Consider the following 23465-nt stretch of genomic DNA (forward strand, 5'->3'; position numbering starts at 1 on the left):
GGCACTGGATTTCAGCCTGTATCAGACCGTTCTGCAAATTTCTCCCACACCCTTCTTGACAAGCGTACTGAGCACCTACTGTTCCCTTACCCTGCTGAATCCAGGGAATCATGTTCTCAGGCAGTCAAGGAAATGGGCAACCCAGACTGTCTTCCCATCCTCTCTCACTTAGTCTTCAGGCTCCACATCACTTAACTCATCCCTAATATTCAGAACAAGGTTTCCTTTACAGTAAATTAATACACGAATAACACATTTTTGACTACTGTCATGAACATGAGAACACTAGAGAATGCACGTGGCTCAGAGACCTCGCCCCAAGGTCAGGGAGCCACCTAACCTCAGCAAAGCAAACAAATTCAGAGTCATAATCATTTGCTGCTTCCACCTGCTTAACAGGGAAGGGATTTTACCATGACTCTGGAAAACCTCTTTTAGGAACAAGGGCTTTACTGTGCCAGGGAGGCAGAGCTGTGAGCCTGGTAGCTCTAACATGATCATAAAGGGAGGCAGGGGACTAACCCCCTTCTAGGTGTTGTGACAGCTCAGTGACTGTCACTCTGCCCTCCTCATATTAACAAACACTCTCCTTGGTAACGAAAATAGCTCTGCCTGCTACCCAGCTCTCCTCCAGCCCATTTACTGTTTAGAATATACAGCTTGGTCTCTGCTTGTTTCTTCTGGGGAAGAAGACACTTGGCCAGGTTCACGAACCACCCCTGAATCCTGACTGTCAGCTTCAGTAGCTGAAATAAAGATTAGAAAAAGGTCAGAGTTAAACACAAACAAACAAGCCATACCCCTGAAACCATGTATTTCAGTTTGCATTACATCTGGAATTGTTCACATTTCCAGAGGTAAATTTTCAATACAAAATAACTTTTGTCAATCCAATTTCCTTGTCAGCCCAGTTAATTCAAAGGTAATTGACATCGAGAGCTGCAGCTCTCTGAACCAAGATACTGCACTTCAGGACTGCAGTTGATGGTTTCAACCACGCTTAAAGAAATGCAGCAAGAATGCTGAAGGCAGCAAGCACTGAAGCTGCACTGGAATAGAAGTATGAGGCAGCCTCTTTTGCCCACTTAACCACAGTGAATCCACGCCATGCCTTTTTAACACTCCGGTGAAGTCTCAAAAGGCCTTGACAAAATGAATAATCCCTTCTTCAAATCCAACTAGGTATTTTCATTTTATAAAGTATTCACTTGCCAATTTGCATGAAAAGCTCCCTCATTTCCTCATAGGTGACTTGGGGTTTTATTTGTTTTTCTGTGGCTTGCTCTTTTAGAAAGTTAATCTGCAATCAGACTCAGATGTTGTACTGGCTTTTTTACTGGACATACCTTGTATTTATTTTGTCAAATCTCCATGACGTTACTAGTCAACACTGCATGAAATTGTGTAACAAGATGGCCTATACTGCACATCACCATTGCAAACCTAAGTCACAGAATGTGGCCTCAGTCATTCAACTGTGGTTAACTACTGACTCAAATCTTTCTGGTAGCGACTTCTAGCCTTGGAAAATCTTTTTCAGAGAGGATTTTTTTTTGTTTTTTTCTTTTATTCGTCTTCATCTTGGATTCCTTTTAGGGGAGAGATCACAGACATTTCTCACCAGTTGCCTCCTGCTAGAGTTTTCTTTGTGTATTTTCTTCCAACAGTTTTGCCATAAAGCCCATTTCATCTCAATTCTGGAGGTCTCTTTGGAGGAACGATGTTCCCAAGCCTAATTGCAGGTTTGAGTCAGTTCTTTTCTTGGGAAAAAAAAGATATGATGCAATCCTAACACATCTCTATGCACTAAAAGTTAGAGCTTTTCTCTTTCTTCAAGTATCTTGACTACCTGAATCAAAGAATTATTATTTTCATGGTAGCTTTGTTCTACATCTGCATCTTCTGCTGGCAGGCTATGTTGTCTATGACCTCATGCAGACGTATCCCTCCTCACTGGGTCACAATTGCAAATTCTTGCATATCCTGGAGCACAAATACTATGCTGCGGAATTAAATTGTACTTTCTCTGTGGTACTAAGAAAATAGGATTGTTCTTGGAGCAGCACAATGCATGATGCATTGTTTCCTATGGCTTTGTGCCTGGGTTGTGATTTCCTCAGTGTGTAACAAGGGCTGAGGTCATTAGATGGCATTTTGCTCTCTGGGGGAGAGGTGCTCTTGTGACCTCCCTTCTTTATCCAGTTGCCTGTTTTCATGATTGTTTGGCCAGGACAATTTTCACTCTACCAACACAGGACTAGTTTTCCTCACGCAATGCCAGTAATTCTCTCCATGTCCCTCATGTTTGTCTCCTATGTCCAGTTGCTTCCCGTTCCCACATACTCAAATGGAATAGCTGCAGCCCCCTACATGTACTGCCACCGCATTATGGTTCAGGTATTTTGTCCCTGCCAAATCACAAAACACATTAATCCTCACATACACATTCTGGTTTGCCTGACAGCCCTCAGTTTCTTCTCTTCCCCTCAAACTTAAGCCTGTATTAGTTCACCTCCATCACACCAGTGATCTCCTACATGTTCCATGAAAGTCCTAAGTCAGTATCTTAAAAGAACTTCTAAATTTCTGCGGTGTCTGCACAGCCCCACCACTGCCATATTCTTCATATTCCCCTTGCCAAAATTTCTTTTGCATTCCAGCCAGACAAGAAGCAGGTATGCTCTGACTGCTCTGCAGATACATGCCCACTGCTGGGCTGACTGGCAGGCACTTGGTTGTTGGCCAAGGTACACACACACACGTCAGTCAGGAACTGAGTGCAGGCTGACAGCCAGCCAAACACCACGACAGGGCTGCAAACAAACCATTTTGTGGGAGGCATCTGTTTCCCTTGCAGATCAATATTGTGTAGGCCTGGGATCACAACAGACATGTTTGGCTGAAAATAACTAATCGGCCGAAAAGTTATGAGAGGACTGACATTAACAGAAAATGAGGCTGCATGAGCCTTATGTTGTCGAGAAACCAGCCCAAAAATAACCCACCTTACACTTTGTCCCACATAACCACCATCACCATTTTTTCAACTCAAATTCTATAATTATACTCCTCACTTTCTCTTCCCTCTTATAAAAAAAGACATTTGATTTTTCACTGGGTGATTATTGTAATTTGTTTCAAAAACAGTCAGATTAATTTTTTTTATTCTTATGTTAAAGAAAAGAAATAAAGTTGCATTTGGTTTTGTCCGTTTTTAAAAAGAATTTAAAATAAAACTGGCTTTTCTCTCATCCAGTGTTAGTTGTTAATTCTCTGAGCAGCTCTACCCTCTTGTGGTCACAGCTAGCTGTAGCCAAATAAAAACTTGCAAATATAATCACAAATACATGCAAATGTAGGCACAATACATGAAACAAACCCAGAAGAGAGGGGTACAAAGACTTAACCTATGCCAGAAATTTAAAATCCCGTGAGAGTCAATAAAACAACTTGCGATTTTGAAGATTCAATCTTTCATTTACAGCAATTAAAATGCAGAATTGTGAGATGAGCAAGAAAATTTCTATTATGCATGCTGTTAGTCTGCATTTTCTTAAACCTTTTGTCTAAACTTCAACAGAGCCAAATAACTTTAAAAATATTTCCTCAAACTAGCTCTTTAGAAAAATATTTTCATTTTGAGAGCATCAATAGCTCTTACTCTGGAAAAGCTCAGAGTCCTCAGACGTTCAATACCTACATGAGATTGAGGTGCTTGTCAGCTGGAAAGCCCAAACTTGTCAGCCTGCTTCCCCTAAAAGTCCTTCCAAGAGCTGTACAAGCTGGCAATCCATTGTTGCACTTCAGGATCTCAGTCCTGGCTCCATCACAGGGATCTGGGAATCCCTGTAAACTATCTGGAATCAGGGTCTCTTGGGGCTTCCACCTCTGTTGTTTGATATTGAAACCAAATTAACACTGAATCTCCAAGGGCTCATCTCGTACTTCCTTACCTTGTACTTCCTTGGTTGTTTCAGCCAACTTGTTCAGTGAAAGGGGAGGTGGAATGTAATGAATCCCTGGCAGAAAACCTGGTGGGATGAACGGAGGCAGAGGAGTGTAATATCCTTGATGGAAATCTCCACCTCCATCTGGAATCTGCAGAAGCACACGAAGCAAAGCATCTTTCATTTAAAGATTCTTTCCAGGATACATCTGCAGTATCAGGCAATTTCTGTTTCCATTTTTACCTGTGAATATTGCAATTTTATCCATTTTGTGGCCATATGCTGCCATGTCCATGCATGTATTGAGCACATGCAAAGCCTGTGCATAGCGTAACATCCTGAAACTGAGAAGTAGCAGCTTCTCAGACCATGTCAGCTGAAACCAACCTTCTAAGTTGTCATCACTTGTTCTGGCATCTTATTAGAGCAATTGATTTAAACGAGGAGCACATCACCTTCACCACTGACCCAGTGCACTTGCCACTCAACAAGTCTGGTAGTCTTCAAGCAACCTGGGAAGATGCTCCGTGCCACCATCTCCCTGCTAGTTATGGATTCTCCCCTGAGCCCTGTGAAGTGAGTGGCTACCTATGCAGAGGGGCTAGTGTGCACCACAGGGGACTCCACAGTCCAGGTTTTCTGTGATCATCAGATCTGTTAGAGCATAACACTCATTCCAGGAGCAAGGATTCCCATCCCTCAAAAATAGTAGCATCAGAGAAAAGTGAGCATTTTCTCTTGGATCTGGCCATGTGCACCCTGGTACAGACAGAATTTGTATGAGATCTTTCCATCTGTTTTAGGATAGTTCAAAATTAATTTCAAACCCACTTACAGTGAAGGTCTAGATAAGGCATTCCCCAGTCTCTGTATATCCAGCCCACCAGGATAATTTATCTTCACCTCAGACTGCTGCTAGCCACCAGTTTATTAAGTGTTCAACTGCCATAATCAAAAGGCTGTTGCAGATGTTAGCAGGACATATAAGCCGTAAAGTGCTTCACAAAATCTGGCCCCTTGCATGCATTTCTTCTTAGGGGTTCAGGTCAGACCAATAACACTACTATTTGCTAATGTTTTCCTCAGCATAAGATATCGAAATGCTGTGAAGCAGCACATATCCTGATAAGCAGGATAACTTTTCATGGGTACTTTTAACAGCAAGAAGGCAGCTAAAAGTAAAGACAGCAGTGTTTTCAGAGGTAGTTAAAAGACTGCTACTTACTGACACAGAAGCTGCATTCCCTGGCCCATAGTTGCTAGGAATGTGTCGGAAACCTCTCTGAAGTGAAATCCCTGGAGGTGATGGTGCTCCCCTGCAGCTTGACTCATTGATGGCAAATCCCACAGGAAATGGGTGGCAAGGATATACCCCAGAACAGCCAGGGTACACTTTTGTAGGTTCTCTCTCCAGGTATTCTTGGTTGACCATATATTCTGGAGGAAAAGCAGGGTGAGCTAGGAAACAAGGAGAAAAGAACAAATAAAAGTGCCCATGTAATTCTATGGAGTTCAGTAGAAGCAACTGCAGGACCAAATTCCATTCTCAGGCAGGAGAATCTGGCCCTTTGGTTTTATGCTTAGCTCCTCATGAATTCATTTTGTGATTTTTTTAAAGGAACTAAGGAAAGGTGCAGCAGATGACAACGAAGGTTCTATGTTATTTTCTGCCTTGTTCATTATGAGGTTAGGCCTTAGTAACACACTGGCTGCAGAATCTTATTTTTTCAGTAGATGAGTAACAGCAACACATCTCATCTTAAGACTTCTAGCTAGCAGAATTTAAAACAAAAACCTACAGAAATCGAGTTCTAACTTCAGTTTTATCTGTCACTTCTTAAGTTAATTTACAGACAAAGGCTTAGTTTTACATATACAGGCAATTTCATATATTTCATATATTGCCTGCATATATACAGGCAATTTCAGATGCCGGAATCAGTTACTTTGTTTTTTATCTTGGATTTGGAATCTTATATGGCTTCTCTGAAGTCTAAAAAAAAAGAGTGATTATTTGAATACGAATAGGGTCTTCTTGTCTGTACATCCTTCTGTTGGCAGAGAAGTGGAAGAATTTGCTTCAAGAGTAGATTGACTTCTGGAGACTACAATTATACTATTTGTCCCTAACCTTTTTTGTTTTAAATTGGTCATCAGGTTAAAAATCTTATTAAAGGAAGGTCTGAAAGGCACATGTACAGCTAGTGTTATCCATAAATATAATTTTTGTACAAAACAAACCTAAAAAGGGGAGGGGGGAACAGTTATTGACAGATTAGGTGGGAACTAGGGATGTATGAAATGAGTCTTTCCTCTGGGCTTCTCGGAACAGCATCTTGTCTTGCAGGCTGCCAACTCTCCAGAGGCTCAAACTAATGACTTCAGCAGTCAGTGGGGACTTCCGTAAAATTACTACAGTTAAGTAGTAGTAGTAGTAGTAGTATGAAGTTACTGTAATAAATAGTAATAAACTGGACATGGCACATGAAAGACTCTATTAAAGGAAGCAATTTAAGAGGTGACAGACCATACAACTGTTCTGCTTGCAAAATCTAGGCTCTGTTCTTAAACACAAAATGCACTTTTACACCAAGTCATCCCGGCCAAGTTCAATCTTTGCTACAGGAATTAAGGCCAAAAGGTCTCCTGCTTTTACAGTGCTATCATAAAATGCAACTGCAGCAGTAACTTCCCCATTAGCTGCCATCACTGGGGTTTTTAGCAATTTTGCTACTGGAGGCTTGTGCCTGTGAATTTATAAACACAGAGGCAGCACTCGCAGAAACATGCACGACCACTTCCAGTGCACAGTGGATCAGTTTGATTTCCCTCCCAATTTCCCTCTCTGAGAAAAGCCACTTGCTCAAGTTTCCACTTTGCAACGAGCGGGGAGGCTGAGCTCCTGCCACTGCAGAGCCTCATGACCCGCATTGCAGACCCTGCAAAAAGGCAAAATAAATACAGGGTTGAACATTCAACATGCAAGCCGAGTACCTGCATCCACTGAAGAAGGAAAGCAGGAGAGGCAGCGGGAATAGCTTGCGGGTGAGCTGGAGCCTAAGGAATCAGTGGGGGCCAACCGTGCAAGTGGCAGTGTTTGATGGGGGAAGAGGAGGATGGATGAGGAAAAAGAGATGGTGGGACAGAGGAAGAGGCTTTGGGGACTGGCTCTTACCGTAGTCCCAGAAGGGAGGGCCGCTGGGAGGTGGTGGCAGTCCCCTGCATGCCATGCCTTTGCTGTTGCTGCCAGCCGGCTGGGCGCCCTTCATCCCCTCATGGTGGCTCTGCTCAGGGACACTGGCTGCCCTGGCAGCAACCCCAGGACCATCACCCGAAGGCGCGGGCCCTGAGTTTGCCCCAGATCGGGGGTCGGGCACATCGGGCACCTGCTGCCTCAGGGCCTTCTGGGCTGCCATGATCTTCTGGCGCTCAGTGATGAGGGAGCACTTGTCACACCTGCAGAGCTTCCAGCGGCAGTGGCCGGCATGGCCCTTCACCGGCACCACAAAGCCATGGTTACGGCAGCGGGAGCACTTGGGTGTCCGCAGTGCTGCTGTTGCTGCCACCGCTGCGACCTCCTCAGCTTCCATGGCCCACCAGGCCCAGCTAACCACCAGGGCACACCCAGCCTGGCTCCTTTTATATAGGGCATGGCCACTCCTGCTCCCCGGGCATGTAGCAACCTAGGCAGGCGGGGCAGAAGAGTCCATGACCACGGGTGGGGAATGCCCTGCTCCAGGGAGCCTGTGGCACAGGAGCTGCCCTGACCTGGCTCAGCCAGCACAGCTGTACCTGCCTTTCTCCCCCTGTGGTCCCGTGGTGTGGGCTGGAGACAGACCTCTGCTGGAGAGGGAGAGAGCGGGGCGGGGGGTGCTGCATCTGCAAGTTTCCCTGTGCTGGTGCACGCAGAGATGGGAGTTTGGGACGGGTGGGGTGCGCGTCAGAGAGAAACACAGTGTCCCTTACAGTACTGCCGTAAGGGAGACCTCTCTTTCATACCCCGCATGCATTTGCTTTTAATTTTAATACGCACAAGAGTTCAGTTCCATTTTGTTTCTGCTTTGCAGCATGTTTCTCCAGGAGGAGTGACTGCCTCAGCAGAAAATAAACAGTTTCATCATTCTGTTTTTCAAAACAAGGTACTATGATGAAGGTGGAAAGCACATGTCATTCGAAAGACCTGTCTCCTTGTCTTGGAATTCCTTTTGCTCTGGAAACAAAGACAGGCTTTCAATTAGTAACACAGGAGTGCTCCAGTTGCAGTATTGCTTAGAAAACGCTTCTTATTTTTTACTGCTGGTAGCTACAAAACCATGGTTTACACAGTAGCCCATTTCAAGAAGAAAACTCTCCACTTTGCCGTGTGAGGCACAACACTGCTGATTTTTCTCACATATGCAGTACTTCATTCTGTTTGAAAATCCTGAGATGCCAATAGCTTCTTCTACATTAAAGAAAATACTATAAAAATAAACCACTAAGTAGTTGTGAACATTTTACCAATTAGTTTCAAGAGAACCATGTAACACTTAACTGCTGCTCTGAAACAGTTCTAATTGGGAACAGAGAATGTTTGGCAGCAGCCTTGCAGAAAACCCTCCTTCAAGACTGGGGTGCACCCCTCAACACCTTGGGGGGTGAGGCCCCTACATAGCAGGCCCTTTACGACATTTAGCAATGGTCTGGTTTACCTTAGCAGTGAGAAGCCAGCCCCTGTGCCCTGCAAGTCCCTAAGGCTCAACCTAGATTTAGGCTTCTCACTTTGCAAAAGACCCAGTAGGACTTTGCATCTGACTCCTGCAGGTTTGCAGCAGGATTTTGTCTCCTGGGGAGATGTTTTCATAAATTTAATACCTGCATACAAGCCTAGACTTGCTCTCGAAAGCAATTTGGACCCAAATTCTCAAAAGGATGCAATCCCTAGACCACCCAGAACAGCAGAAATCCCAGACTGCGGATTTTGCTGTCCCAGAAGCAGATGGAGTCTTTGGTAGCTGCTTTTTGTGAGGGGCTCTCAGCGATGCCTTTGCAGCCCTGCATTCAGGGATCCAGTGCAGGAGCAAGGCCAGATTTGCCCAGGCACACGGTGGGTTGCGCAGGAGAGACCACCGCAGTGCTCTCTAGAAGCTGGGTGCTGGGCTGCCTGCGCGGCTGCCCCTTTGTGAGTGGGAGGCAGCAAAGCACACACACGAATGTCATCAGCTCCCCGTCTTCAGTTGCAGACCATTTTCCCCAGAATACTCAAAGCACGGTCTCGAAAGCCAGCTTCATGTGCATGTGCGCATTGTGACTAAATATCTATGAAAATCTGACCTGAAAATGTTACCATTTCTTTCTAGCTCGGAAAGGTACTTGGTTCATGTGCCTTCAAGGGAAGCTACTCTTAAATGTAGTCTTGAAGTGCTGCTCTCTTGTGCCAGGGCCCCAATGTTCCTGTAATCATTCTAAACATTGACTGTGCATTAAATATAGACAGATATTATATACCTAATTTTATGCTCTATATTTTTGCTGTATGTTGAGGATGTGTGCATTTAGCTGTAGAATGAAAGAGGGCAAATGACACATTTAAAAAAACCCTTTAATTATATCTTCCTCTAGATGCACAATCTGTGTTCATTTGGGTACTTAAGCAGTGGAGGAGAAAGGTAAGCTATGTGCATTTTCTCCAGTAATTTTCTAGTCTGAGTCACATAATACTATTATTCAAGACATTTTCAAGACATTTCTTCAAATATACTTAACTTTATCTCTCTTCTCTCTCTTGAAAATGTATACCAGCCGTGGGCTGTAACAGTTTCTCGATTCATAAACCAGGTCTTTCAAAGTCATGTGGATTTTTCTTTTAAGCAATTTTCACCTAAGCATTCAAGTTTTGGTATACTCTCCAAAGAGTTTGTTTCAAGCATAACTAGACTTGCTTTTTATAGAAAAGCAAACATTTTACTTTGATTGTGAGGTAAATATTTATTTCTACAGACAGTTCAAAGAATTTTGCTATTCTAATCCTGTTATGTGTTTATATATACATTTGAGCTAGATTATCACACACTGTTAGCAAGACCATCATACAGAAAAGACAGAACAATTTCAGAATAAAGTTTTGAAATGAGATATAGAGTTGTCTGTGGATGCAGCTTCATATATATTATTTTCTTCTGTATTCATATTTTAAAGAAAATGAGCTACAATAAAGGCTCTTTAAAACTTACTCAGTTTACTCTAGCATTTTAAGTAACGTATGGTGGGAGTGTATTTCTGCATTAAAATAGCATTTATAGGAGTTGTTATCTTGCCAAAATGAAAGGAAAGCAACCTGCTGACTTCATGTTATGGAATGCAATAGCAATAGCAAAATGCAATTTGCAATAGCAAAAATGTCTCTACTTCTTTCCAACTTCTGAATTCTTTAAAGTGTGTGGTTTTGGAATGCAGTTTGCTTTGTACATGAAACAGTGAAGAAAAACAATTATTTGGCTAAAAGGGAAAAAAATGAAAGACTGCCTTTAAATTGAAGAGCAGAAAATTTGGTTTTGGTTTATTCCTCCTCAGACTTTCCATCTAACATTTTGTGCAGTAAATGTTTTTTGCCAGGGAGATTGTTCTGCTTAGATATGACATTTCACAGAGCAGTAGCAACATAATCAAAAATTTGGTCAGTCTGAGATCTCCATTAACAAATATTTGCAGACTGGGTTCAAAATAAATATTTTGTTACGCATAACAATCTAATAGTCGAGAATATCTTTTAAACTTTTAAGATATCAAGTATGAAAACAAAATTCTCTTTTCAAAAATTACCTTAGTAGTTTGGAAACTTCCATTGTGCAATGTCATAAGTCATTATAAAAAAAATTATATAGCAATAGTATTATCAACTCTTCTACATTTTAACTGATAAGTCCCATGTTTATTGCTGTCAGTTATGGTATAATCAACAAGAGGACATTTACCTGCACAGGCAGAACTGCCCAAGGATTTCACATGCTCCCTGCTACTCCACACCCAGACCCCTTCTCTTATCCAGTCCTAACACATACCTTGGCTCCTCCTGTGGATATTAACTGATCTCCCAGCATCGCTCACTTTGCGGTTTACAGGGAGGCTGCTGTGGCCTCCTGCACTGGCAGGAGCTTGCAGGTTGATTTCCAGTCTCTCACTCAAGTCAGGCCTGGCCCATAGCCTGCCAAGAAATCTAAACTGCCAAGGAACATCAGTACTCCCTTCTCTGTCTTGTTTCTGGGAAGAAGCTGTTTTCATGTCTTTACGTATCCCTGGTGTATTCATTCATTAAAATACAGCTTGCTTATCTCCCCATTGTTCTGCAGCCATGTCTCTTTTGTCCACACACGTGGCTGGAAAAACAGGCTTCCTTCCCCTCTTGTCCAGATTAAGATGGTGCAGTATCCTTTCCTCTGAACTCCCTATGTGTAATCTTTTCCCACTCTTATACACTCAGAAGCCTTTGGCAAGATAGTTCTGGATTATGTCGTGCATCCCTTTGCCTTCCTCCCATTTCTCTTTTGCATTGGTTACATCCTGCTTCTCTTCCCTTTCACAAGAAAAATCCTTTTCACAATTTATCCCTGTCATACCGGTCAGCCCACATTCGCTGTCAAGATGCAGATTCTCACCTTTACCTGGCCCAGAATATCATTTTACTAAGTGGAGTTGGTAGCACACCTTCATGCTGTCCTCTGTAGCCATCCTCATATATTTAGAAGCTCCTTATAAAAAACATCAAAGCCTTTAAAGCATCCTCTGACTGACCTGCATTACAAAATCTCCCTTTCACCATTGAGCTAACACTAGTGCATATCCATCAAGGCTATCTGTCACAGATTTGCAAGGTTCAGCTCTCTGCTGACACGCGTCTGAAGTTGTCTAATCCTGCCCAAAGCAAGCCTACGTGACAAGGAATAAAGTCCTTTGAGTTGCTTCTGTAGACGGTATTTTCCACCTTTCTAGTCACTGTGAAATTGTACTATCGTAAATATTTTTTTAAAAAATGTGAGGAAAAGTGCAGTATAGAAACAGCTCAATATGATTAGATCATATCTACCTTAAGACTTGAAATGGCTAAAATGTGTTTGTGTTACACTGTTTTTCAAATTAGTCCAGCGTTAGTTGTTTAAATTGATATAAAAAGAGTCATCTTTTCAGTTCTCTTTCAGTGTCTATTCATTTGCTTTAAAATATTGTCTTCAGTAAATTCAAACAGGAATTCCACTGGAGTGGATTTTTTGTTGTTGCTACACAAGTTTTAAATGGAGCACAGTTAGATGTTGATTTTCATGTCCTAGATCAAAAAGGTGAAACTCTGTGCTGTGATCACAGAAAATTGCATGGAATTCATATATAAGTTTAAAATCTTAAAAAAAAACCATAAAAGCTATACAAAGCACTTCTGGTTTCTTTAACAAACACAACTAGAATAAAGCTTGAGCACTTAAAATTGTGGATCTTTTAAATACATAAGAGTAAAACTTAGTTCTTAAATATTAACAACAGAGACTTTATTAGTATGACTGCTCTTTGTGGGTTTTTTGTAACAAGATCTTTATTTAAGAGAACAGCAATAGTGATTAAACTCAAAAGTCTGTGATCTGGTTATTTCTTCAGTACCAGTAGGGCAGGGTGAACCAGGAGAGAAATCAGCCCCAGCAAGGAAACAAAACACATAAAAGTTCTTATTCTGCATTAATATATCTCCCATATAAACAGGAAATAAAATGTATTAAGGGGGAAAGAATGAGACAGATGTAAATACAAACACACAGATCCTTTCCCCAAGTAAGTGAGGGAATGTTTAAGAGCATCTATCTAGGCTATCTATCTGTTCAGTCAGCAATAAATAAGGCTCACTGTATGATCGAAGTCTGTCCTTATCTTCTTCTGTCTAAGAAACCTGACAATTATCCATTCAGAAGAAATCTTTTGTTTCTTTAGAAGGTCACCTTTGTAGGCATTAATGAAAAAGAGGAACCAAAACCCCAAGAACAGTCCACTCTGTTGGTGCTATGCCAGCTGCAGGGCTGCCTTAGTTACAGCCCCATTTCACTTTAGTAAGCTCCCAACCTCAGCGGGTTTTAGCCTGGATACCAGTAGGCTTGTCAATCAGTCTTCTGCCCAGAGAAATAAACACATTTTTAATGCAGAGTCCTCATTCTCCTTCCCCTCAGCTATAGTTCTTGTCATATTCTCTTAGACACAAAGAGCACAAAATCACATTTGAATTCTCCCAAACAGCAAAAAACGGATTTCATGCAGAAACAGTCACGCTCGCCACAGTAAGTAGGTGGCCTGTTTAGAGTCATCTTTGCTTAGCACCTATTTTGTGCTGAAGTTGCCATATTACCTTGTCAGCAAGCCCAAAGCGATGCTAATAGATGGATAAGGCAGGAGACAGCTGAAAGACTACTACAAACACCAAGTGTACTTGCTGTGGGCAGGATTCCATTTGTGATTGTCAGCACTGGTATATATCCTGCATTTTCTAGTCACATTTCTCCACCTCGCATCTGAGTTAGATTTCAGAATATCTGAAGTAGCTTAAACAATGCAAAATAAATAAAACCAGCTGTTTGCCATGATTTCTTCCTCTTCGGCCTGGACTCTTCACAGATACTTCAGTGAGGCAAATAAAAATGGAATGACAAATAGTAGTTACTTATCAGCACAGCATCAAGACTATCATCCAAAATTGTAGAGAGAACAGACTAGAATAGTGATGATGAACCTCTGGCATGCATGCTAGGATTGGCTTCTGGTATTCATAGCAATTGCACATCGTCTGCTCTTTGGGCATGATTCTGGGAATTGATGGGCTCCCAGTGAGGTGATAAAGTTTCTTTCTGGCTCCCTAACCCCATATGTTAGAGACCAACTGTGGTTCGTAGTGGGGAAGAGAAAACAAGCACTAGCATTGATGAATTTTCATAAGCTGATTGCAGCCAGGTACTGTTTGGAAGCATTCCTTCTATATTATTTCCATAAAATTCTCCTGTAGACAATGATAACAGAGTATTTCCAATTTAGTTGAACCTTCTAGACTACATATCTAGAACTACATATCATATCAAGTACTTATGTGCATGAACATATATTTGAGGTATATTTTCACTGGAGAGGACTTCTGCAAATATAAACATAACAAGACAAGTTGAAAGAATCCCTGCCTGTCTCCAAATTGAAGAAGTAAAGCTCTCCTCCTCTGACAGACTTACCTTCTTGCTCTATTAAGATAACTTGCATTTCTCTCTCTTTCCAAAATGAAATGTGTTGATGAGCTACCTCAGCTGGCTCCTGGAACTTTGAAGTCCACTAGTACAATGCAGAAAGTAAAAAATGGAATAGAAAATAAAATTAATGCATTTCTAGGACATCCTCCTTTTCTGCTTTCTTGATGCAGCATATTAAAAAAGGAGAGACTCAACAGTAGACAGCAAATCATCTGTGGTAGCAGAGATTATGGACAAGGAAGACATGAAAGTATTGGAGGGCTGACCAGCAGCTTTAACAGATATAATGAAGCCATGCTGAAGTATTTTCACTGTGGAAGTAAGAGGGAAACCAAAGAGGCACATTTTCCTGGCATTTCATACTTTGTGTTCATAATATCAGACTGTCTTTCATCACGATAAGTGGAACTATTTTCAAGATAAGTTATTATGAAGCATAAAAATAATAGAATCAGACCATAGGTTGTTAGCTGTATTTCCTTTGAATCTAAAACAAAACTGATTTTAAGTCAGGAAAGTTTAGTTTGATCAACTTCGGAAGACAAATAGAAAAAGACACCAAATCATCTCTTCAATATCCCTGAAGCTGTGGGACCTAACTGTCACAAAAGGTTGCCTTTTGCTGCAGGGTTCTGCTGTTGGAAAGCTTGACCTACACAGCAGTGGCTCCTCTGGGCAGTCCCCTCTTTAGTTTTTCCTCAGCAGCCGGCTGTTTCTCTGGGCGACTGCTCTGCTCTGAGATGCAGCTTCTTGGAAGCACCATCCTTTGGGCAGCCATCGCAGCCATCAGTGCACTCAGGCTCTGAACAACAGCAGGGAGAAATGAAAGGGCAGCTGAATGGCCAGCAGCAGACCATAGAGCCTGCACCCATCCACAGATGTAACGTAGCTTCTTGAAACCTTCCTGACCTGTTACATACATATGAAAAAAAGAAACCCAAGATCAGCAGTGGTGGGAAGTCATTGCTATCTGGTAGCTGATGGTGAGTGCTGTTAATGATCCCTAGTTTTGGCTGAACAACAGCAGTCCTCTGTCTTTCTGCATATGTATCTTCATCTTCAAAATAGCAGCACTGGCAAACACACACATTTTTATTTAAAATAAAATATTGGAGGGTTGAAGCCTTATCAAAACTATTTCCATTGCACATTTAAAGTGAGGACAAGAGCTGCATTTCTGGGAGGAGATGAGGTACGCCTATTTTGACATGTCAGTGCTATAACCCCAGCACGACGAGTGTATTTTGTGCCCAGCGTCCTATTTGGACATAACATGCTGTAATGTATGCCAAGATCTACCTCAGCCATCCTCAGCCTCTGCCATCAGAAATGTCTTTATTCCTGAGTTTGCTTTCAAAGTAAATTGAGCCCAAAGATTTCACACTCTTATCAGTTCACACACATTACTGTAGTCTTAAAGTTTATTAGGGCTCCAGCCTCTTAACATACAACTCCTGTTTTCTGTAGACAACAAATCTGAAAATGTTTACCTGGAACATGCTATATTCCGATGCTATAGTAAAGTTTCTTATATATTAACAGATATTTATCTTTCAATATTTTATTGAATGAAAACACTAACGTATAATAAAGTGTATTAATAAATTCACATAATGATAAATGTCCCTTGCTGGTGACTTAATAATAAACCTAGGGAAAGAATCTGAACTATCCTCATTATCTCAGTATGATAAACTTCCCTATTTTTATAGCAGTCTTTTCCACCTGTATTAGCACTCAAACACAAAGAGTAAACATGAGTATTTGACATGAGATTTCAGAAGTTCCTTGTACAATGGTATTAATATTTTCATATAGCTACTAGAAATACCAAACATAGAGGGACTGTGTTTAGTCTTTCCACAGACGTCTTCATAGTAGTGACTCACAGGTAGCCTGTGTTCAACTAATGTATCTCTCCTTTTTTTGCTTTCCAAGTGCTGAGCTCCTGTTACTGGGTTTACATATATATATTGTATGCTGTTAAATTTCATCCCATTTCTGTAATTCCAGTTGTCACAATATCTATTTCTTTCGTCTATGAGTCTTTAATCCTCTCCTCTATTACTAATATCCTCAGTGTTTGCTTTCAGCAAGATTTCATTAGCATGCTCTTTTTGTGTCACAATCATTATTGGAAATATTAAATAAGACAGATTCCAATAGTGATCCTTTAAGAATTACAACAATACCCTCCCTCCAGACAAATGTTCCTCTTCTGGCACAACCACAGGTTTTTCCTGCTTTAGCATTTTATTCACAACTTTACATAAGCCTTATAGATAGTATCTACAGCACATTCTACTGATTAAAACAGTGGTTTTAGTCAACTAAAATGTATTCACTCAATCTGGTTTACTTTTGGTAAACTTAGGTTGCATTTTGTACCATTTTTCATTGATGTCTACTTACATAGATGATTTTCTTAAAAATACTTTCTGGAGTCTCAAATGTTGAAGTCAAGCTAATGTTTTCCAGTTGTCCTTTTTTTCCCCCTTTCTGAAATGCAGGTAAAAGGTTTGCTTTTCAGTAGTGATCCACCACCAGTTGGCAGCTTTATTAAAAATCCTTGCTGCTGGATGTGCAATTTCATGTGCCAGTTCTTCCAGAACCCAGGGTTGGAGATTATCCTGTCTCTCCAGTTTCAGCACTTTAAGCTCTTTGAGTTTTTCTTCTACCTCACATATGATAATTTCCATTTCTATATCCTCATTCCATTTACATGTTACATTTCTCTTTGCTCGATAGTTTTATCTTTAATTGCAAAGAGCCTGGCAAAGCAATTCTTACTAGGATTTATTTTCATAATAAAGGTCCTTTGATAAATCACAGTGCTACGTGAATTATTATGCTTTGCCACAATAAATAATAAAAAAATCCCACCATAGTTTGGGGATTTGTGGGGATTCTTACAGCCTCTTCTATAAACTTTACTGTGAAAGGAGAGTTACCCATCCAGGCATGAAATAGTGCTCTGACAATGTTACTACTGTTTAGAATACAAATACATCTGAAAATAACTGGATTTGTGAAGTGCAAGTGGCAGAACTGAGCAGAAAGCACTGCAATTAAATGCCTTGCAGAATTAGGGATTTCAGTCTGTTATCAGATTACTTAATTCAGGGCCCTCCAATGCATCCCTCTGAGCTCCACAGGACAGCGTTAAGGTCTTTCGGGAATTACCAAACTTCACAGAATAGTGGTTAGGATTGCGGGTGGCATCTGATGGGATAAAGTGAGGTACTTCCCAGGGTAGGGTGAGTTCCTGTGGTCTGTTTAGGAGATGGTTACAATTATTTTGAGGGTTTTCCAAGGTGTGGCTGCTAAAAGTGACTGCGCCAAGCCTGTGACTTAAAATAGTATAACGTTTAGTAATTTGTCCTAACAAATGGATTATTGATAAACAGTCTGTTTCTTTTGTCTTTGTCATATGATAATTAGCTTCCATCTTAAGCTACCTGTATACTAGCCCTAGATACTCAGAAAGTGGGTATGGGCAAATGACTTTGCCACCAGCCTTGGCTTATCAGAGAACATGATGTCAAGAAAATCACATAAAGAAAAAATGAAATAGAGGTCTTATAAGGAGATCCTGGGATATTCTGATTTGCTTTTTCTCAAATTGTGTCTATATCTGTTTTTCTGCATGCAAATTATTGAGTAGCTGTAATGACATGCACAAAGTTTGTGTTCTATATCCCTAATAATAAGGAAATAAGGAAAAAATGCAAGACTGTTTTGTCTGGCAGAAAATGACACATATGTATTGTTTATAGGAGTTACTGCAGATGATCCTAATTCATTGGGCAGAAAGCCTTTGCATTCATCATACAAGACCATGTGACAACACAAGCATTTTAGCAATTCATGAAACAAGACTTGTTGCTTAGAAAGAACTCCCCTCTAAAGCACATTCCTGGTGTCAAAACAGAGCAATCATTAATGTAATGCTATATAACAGTCTTGGTGCTGTTGATGCTTACACATGCAGTTTAGACAGTCTTAACTCAAGAAGAAGTGAGGATAAACTAGTTGATATGCATCTCTTTCAGTTAGAAGCAAAAAATAATTAAACACAAAATCCAACCTTATTTCTGATCCTTTTATCCTGACATAATGCAGAAGAGTCTGTTTTGACTTTTCACTAGAGTAGAAAAAAGAAAAACTCTACTTAATTTAATGAAATTACATTAAATTGATGTTAGTATAGTCAACGGCAAAGGAAAACTCATAAAAGAATTACACCAGTGTGTTTTTCCAGCAAGGCAGAATCTGGCTCACAGATGTTCACGTGCAGACAGATGGCATGCATACGTAATACGTGTACAGGACAGATATTCAGGCATATATAATGACTGATAGAAGTGTAATTGGATTTCCCAGAAGACTTAAAAGGAAAGTTTCACTACATACTCAGATATTTTTTTTCCAAACATTGGTGCTCCACTAAATCTTTTCAGGTATCAGAGTGACTCAACTGCAAAGACAAGGAATGTACTGAACAATGCCATGTTCTGAAAGACGAGCCTCTTTCTATGTAAACATGGAACTGGGGCACAGATGACCTAGAAGCTGTAGAAACCACAAGGGCGGCTGATTCCTCAGATTCAGCCCCTCAAAGTCACCTGGGGCAAGCAGAGCTCCCGCCTTTCGTGACGCTGTTTTGCTGCCTGGGTCCCCACACTCTCCCTCTTCTCTGTGTCTGAACAGTGAAAACCTAGATTAAACAAATACAGTATTTATGTTAAAAAAAAGACAGTTGCAGCAGAAAGCTCTGCCTGCTGCCCCATCTCCCTCATGGTGCTCCCGCCCTGCAGCGCAGCAGCCATTTTGGTGAGCAGAAGGCGGTGGGATGATGGCGCACTCACCCCGCAGCTCTCATCTGGGGTCTGCTGTGTTCCTCAAGGTAAGGCAAGAGAGATTTTCATGGCAGCTTTCTCACTCCTGTGCCTGTTGGGGTTGCTCAGGGGTTCCTGCATAACTGCTTGCCCTGGTAGGGACGTGCCCTGCTCCCAATCCTGCCCCTGCACCACAGCGAAGGGGCTGAGGTGGGAAAAATAAAATGGCTGCCTCAGGGGGAACATGGCTCTCAGTGCTGTGGCTGGGGAGAATAGCTCTGTGTAGCACCTCTGAAATGAAAAATGACCAGGAAAAGAGGAAGATACAGAAAAAAGGACACCAAAATATGGGGTAGCTAAAGGGGGCCTTGAATGGTGGGGAGCTGTTATTCGCTCTCCTGTCCTTAGGCCCAGTGTCTCTGCCCTGTGCAGCCGGGCAGAGAAGAGCAGCGAGGGCCACCCCAGCGTGTCAAGCAGCAGCTGGCAGTGCTGGAGATCCGTACAGGAAGCGTGAGCCCATCCTTCATGGAGGTTCTGCCCCAGGGGAGGCACGACATGGCTGTCTCTGAGGTGGCAAGAGAAGCGTTTTCACCAGCCTGGCAGATGCTGTGGGGCAGCAGCGCACAGGAGGAGCAGGCACAGTGCTGCGAGTGTCCAGGCCTCAGGGGCAGAAGCCACTGAGAAAAAGGTTAGGTTTTTTTTAACTAAGGAGGGGTTGTTTCATGGCTCTTTGGCATTGTGGGGTGCAGCTAAGAACTCAGCACTGTCATAGCACCTGCAGTTTTTGAGGACCTGGAGTTGTGGCAGCAGCTGGTGGCTCCTGTGGCTCATTCTGACTGAAACTCAGGGCTAAAATGAGAGTAGGAGAGGAATGAGGGCTAAGCCTGGGGGGACGGGGTTTATATTCTCTCAAAAATTAAGCCTCCTAGAGCTTTCTGCTCCACAGTCCTTCCTTAGATGAGGAGGCTGCTTCAGGCTCCTTATCCTGGCCGTGCTGAGTTCTTATGTGCTGCGATTATAAACTCTGCCTTGGTGAGCGTACAAGGGCAGGGGCAGGAGGGCAAGAAGGGCTAACGGGCCCTGGCACCAGGAGCCCTGCTCGGGAGCCCAGCGCTGACAGCTGGCGTTGCCTGATCTTGTTTGCCAGCCAGGGTCTTCCCTTGTTGGAGCTGATGTGCTGCCACTTGCTTTCTCTTAAAACTCCTGACAAAATTTTGCTGTGTTGCGGGTGGATTTAGATAAAGAATTCAGGAAATGGGTTTTTTGGAGGGTTGCGTTTTTTCAACAAGAGTGCTGTTTCTAGAAATTCAAATTAAACTAGACAGTTCTGTCAAGAAAATGTTATAAGCTTCTGCTAGATCTTACTCCTTTATGCCAGGCATTTATGCTTTGTTTCTGTCACAGTGGCAGTTGGAAGTTTTGTATGGATAAAAGTATTCTTGGCAAAGACTAATTAGCAGAATATTCTGGATTAGATGGATGTTCCCTGTGCAAGGGCAGAACTCCCGAGGAGAAGGCGAAGGCTGCAGTGATGAAATGGCTGCACTGCTGGTTCTGCTCTTAGCAACCTGTACAATCAACGCAGCTTTTAGTGTTTACAGTGCATCAGGCATATTAATGAAGAATAATATAAATGCACAATGCATTTGGAAAGAATTGACTTGAAAGCATTGTTTCAGGAAGTGCAACCCGGTCCAGAAGGAACTGCTGCATGAATGCTCTTTGTACATGGCCCTGGTTTTCAGACTGCAGAACATAGGCCTGAGGGGCCCACGAGTTACTGGGTTCTTGTGACAGCTGAAAATCATCTAGTTAATGTCATTATTGATAGCAAAGGAACCACACTTAAATTGCTTTTTGGCAATTTCTTTTTGGCAATTTTTTTGGCAATTTTTTTGGCAATTTTTTAATTATATGGTGTCTCCTTTTTATCTTTTACTGGAGCCCCTGGATGTCTTTGTCTGTATAAAGAGAAAGCATGATTTTAATTAATAGCTAGTAAAGACCTCAGGACAGAAATAGAATCCTACTGAAAGATTTCTGTTGTGCTTCATTGTATGAACAACTCTCCAAAGAGACTTTTATTGGCCTAGTTTTTCTCTTTGAATGTTCTTACTCTTCTGAGCAGAATCTAGTCTGGACAGAGGTTAGTGCACATGGTGTCTCTCTGGGTCATTTTGCTGTCAGGTGTAACTGCACTTGCCTGTAGCATTCTTTCTCTTTGTTGGTAAAATGGTGTATTTTTGACCCTGCACATCCCTTTTTCTCTCTGTTGCCAGCAGTCTGTGTGCAGTGCTAGCACAGCCAGAGTAATTCCAGAGATTTTCCTGCAGTGAATTCCTCATGAAACTCGGAGTCCAGCAGGGCACCCCAGGCTATGGAGCAAAGTGTCGCTGCTCTCTCCTCATTATGTACCATGACACATACTCCTTTCTGGAGACCACTCTTACACTGTGAGCTGGTTTTAGGATGGCAAAAGACTAAGTACGTTTAGGCACTTTGCTTTATACAAAGCTATATGGGCGCAAGAGATCGCGTTAAAGTGAAGCAGCTCTCAGAACTGTAATGAGTGTCTGATGCCAGGTCAGGGAGGTTCAAGTTCCATCTCATCCATCCTTCCTCAAGAACAGGGAGGCGATCTCAATATACAGCCACTGCTCTGTCTGCACAGTTAATTGTATAGAAAGTGCTTGTTCTGCCTGCATGGATTCCAATGTTTGAAATTTCAGATGCAGTCTCTTTCCAAATGCCCTGCTATTCTTCATGCAGGTGTAATTTTCCTTGGCCTCTCTCTAAGCAATCTGGCACAGGTTATTTGAAAAAAACCGAATCGGTTCTTTTTAAATAGAGTTGGCTTTAAATGTATTCTGAGTGTTTTCACGTGGGCTGAATGCCCAAGATGATGGCTTGAGTGGCTTCTTTTTTCTAAACCAGAATGCTGAATATCTTTTATGAAAATTATAATGGACCCAAGACAGTGTTTTTATTCTGATACATCTAATTTAATCCTGCTGACATGAAGGTGGAACCATTGTGAGTAAAATCTTATGCGAAGATATTTGGCTTTCTACAGAAGGAGGACCTACTGGTATTAATTTTCTAGAGATGCATGACAGTATGTGCCATACGTTATTTCAATTCTGATGTGCTCACTCTGTGCAGGGCTTTTCTCAAAGTTGGTGTGGGAGGGAAAAGGTTGCCTCCATCCCAGAAGCTGGAACAAAAAAAAGAGTTGAAACTTTCTGGATTACTTTCCTGTGTTCACTGCAAAGCCTGGGAAGTAGCTCTGCCGGTGTGGCTCCGAACAGCGTGGCACTGGGGAGGAAAGAACCGGGCCCGTGCAGTTGGAGGGCAGAGAGTGCTTGTGCTGGCACTGCACAGATTGCTGCTTCACCAGCTGCGCCAGGGGAGTGGAGTATAGCTACAGCCCGGCTATACGCACTAAAAGTTTTCAGAGTTACTTGGCCCTTTTTTTTACTGTGGGATTTATTTACCCTGGTTCGCAGCAGAGCTGGGATCTGTGTAAAGGCGGAGTGCGCTGGTTTCTAACGCGTCTTGCCGCCTTGGAATCAGTAGATGGAGCTCCAAGATAAATCCTTCTAGCCCCGAAGCATTGCAATCAATTAAACATACAGCTGTTAAGAGACGACAGTAATTACAAGCTAAATGATATCCTTAAATAATCACTGGGGATTTATACATCTAAAAATCTGATCATACATACATAGAGGTTTGTTAGAAAAGAAATATTATTCATTCCGTGTCTCTCTGCCAGATCTCTCTGGTGTCTTTCCAAGTGTTTAGAAGACTCTGAATGATAGCCAAAGTCATCCGTGGACTCTTGGCTTCAGGGCTTTTTCTTTAACTGCTTATTACAGCCTAGTGTATACAAACCTGCTTATGATAATGTGCTTTCACTTTCATCCTCGGAAATTAATCGCATTTTGTTACATAGAATATGAACAGTTAGTACTGATGTACTAACCGTAGTACTTCACCGTTTTGGCCCCTGGTCTACCAAATTGCAGCCTATATTTAGTGCTGTAATAATTCTTCAAAATTTGACCCTATACTTGGTGCACTTTTCATTATTCTTCAAATGATCTTTGACCTCGACTGTTCACATATTAACTAATTGTTCCCACTATTTAAATGCATCACTTAGAACTTCAGGAAGTGGAGATTGTCAAGTACATGGTAAAAAATATGCTTTGAGTGAAACAGAAGAAATACAAAAGTTAAGAATTATCCCCTTAAACTGTGATATTTATAAATGATGCAGTTTTCCAATAATATTTGCATTATGGCAACAGTAAAATATAAACTCTCAGAGCACGAATAAAGTCTTGAAGTTTTTAACAAAATGACTGAGGATATGCCAGGAATGACAATTTGTTTTATGAGAACTTGAGCTTCAGTAAAATAATTGTCAGAGAGAC

The 23465-nt window shown here is 41.8% G+C and overlaps 1 protein-coding gene across 1 annotated transcript; it reads right to left on the minus strand.

The window, feature by feature from the left end:
* Positions 1–525: 525 nt before the first annotated feature.
* On the minus strand, positions 526–7537 carry LOC104271148 (doublesex- and mab-3-related transcription factor B1-like). The gene is made up of 4 exons (XM_009865737.1): positions 7123–7537; positions 5173–5405; positions 3954–4098; positions 526–746 (listed from the first exon to the last, which is right to left on the minus strand). Exons 1-4 carry the CDS (start codon positions 7535–7537, stop codon positions 640–642), a joined length of 900 nt encoding a protein of 299 aa, XP_009864039.1. The 3' UTR covers positions 526–639.
* Between the last annotated feature and the right edge of the window lie 15928 nt (positions 7538–23465).

Source organism: Apaloderma vittatum, unplaced genomic scaffold (assembly GCF_000703405.1).
Source record: "Apaloderma vittatum isolate BGI_N311 unplaced genomic scaffold, ASM70340v1 scaffold7023, whole genome shotgun sequence".
Lineage (NCBI taxonomy): Eukaryota > Metazoa > Chordata > Aves > Trogoniformes > Trogonidae > Apaloderma > Apaloderma vittatum.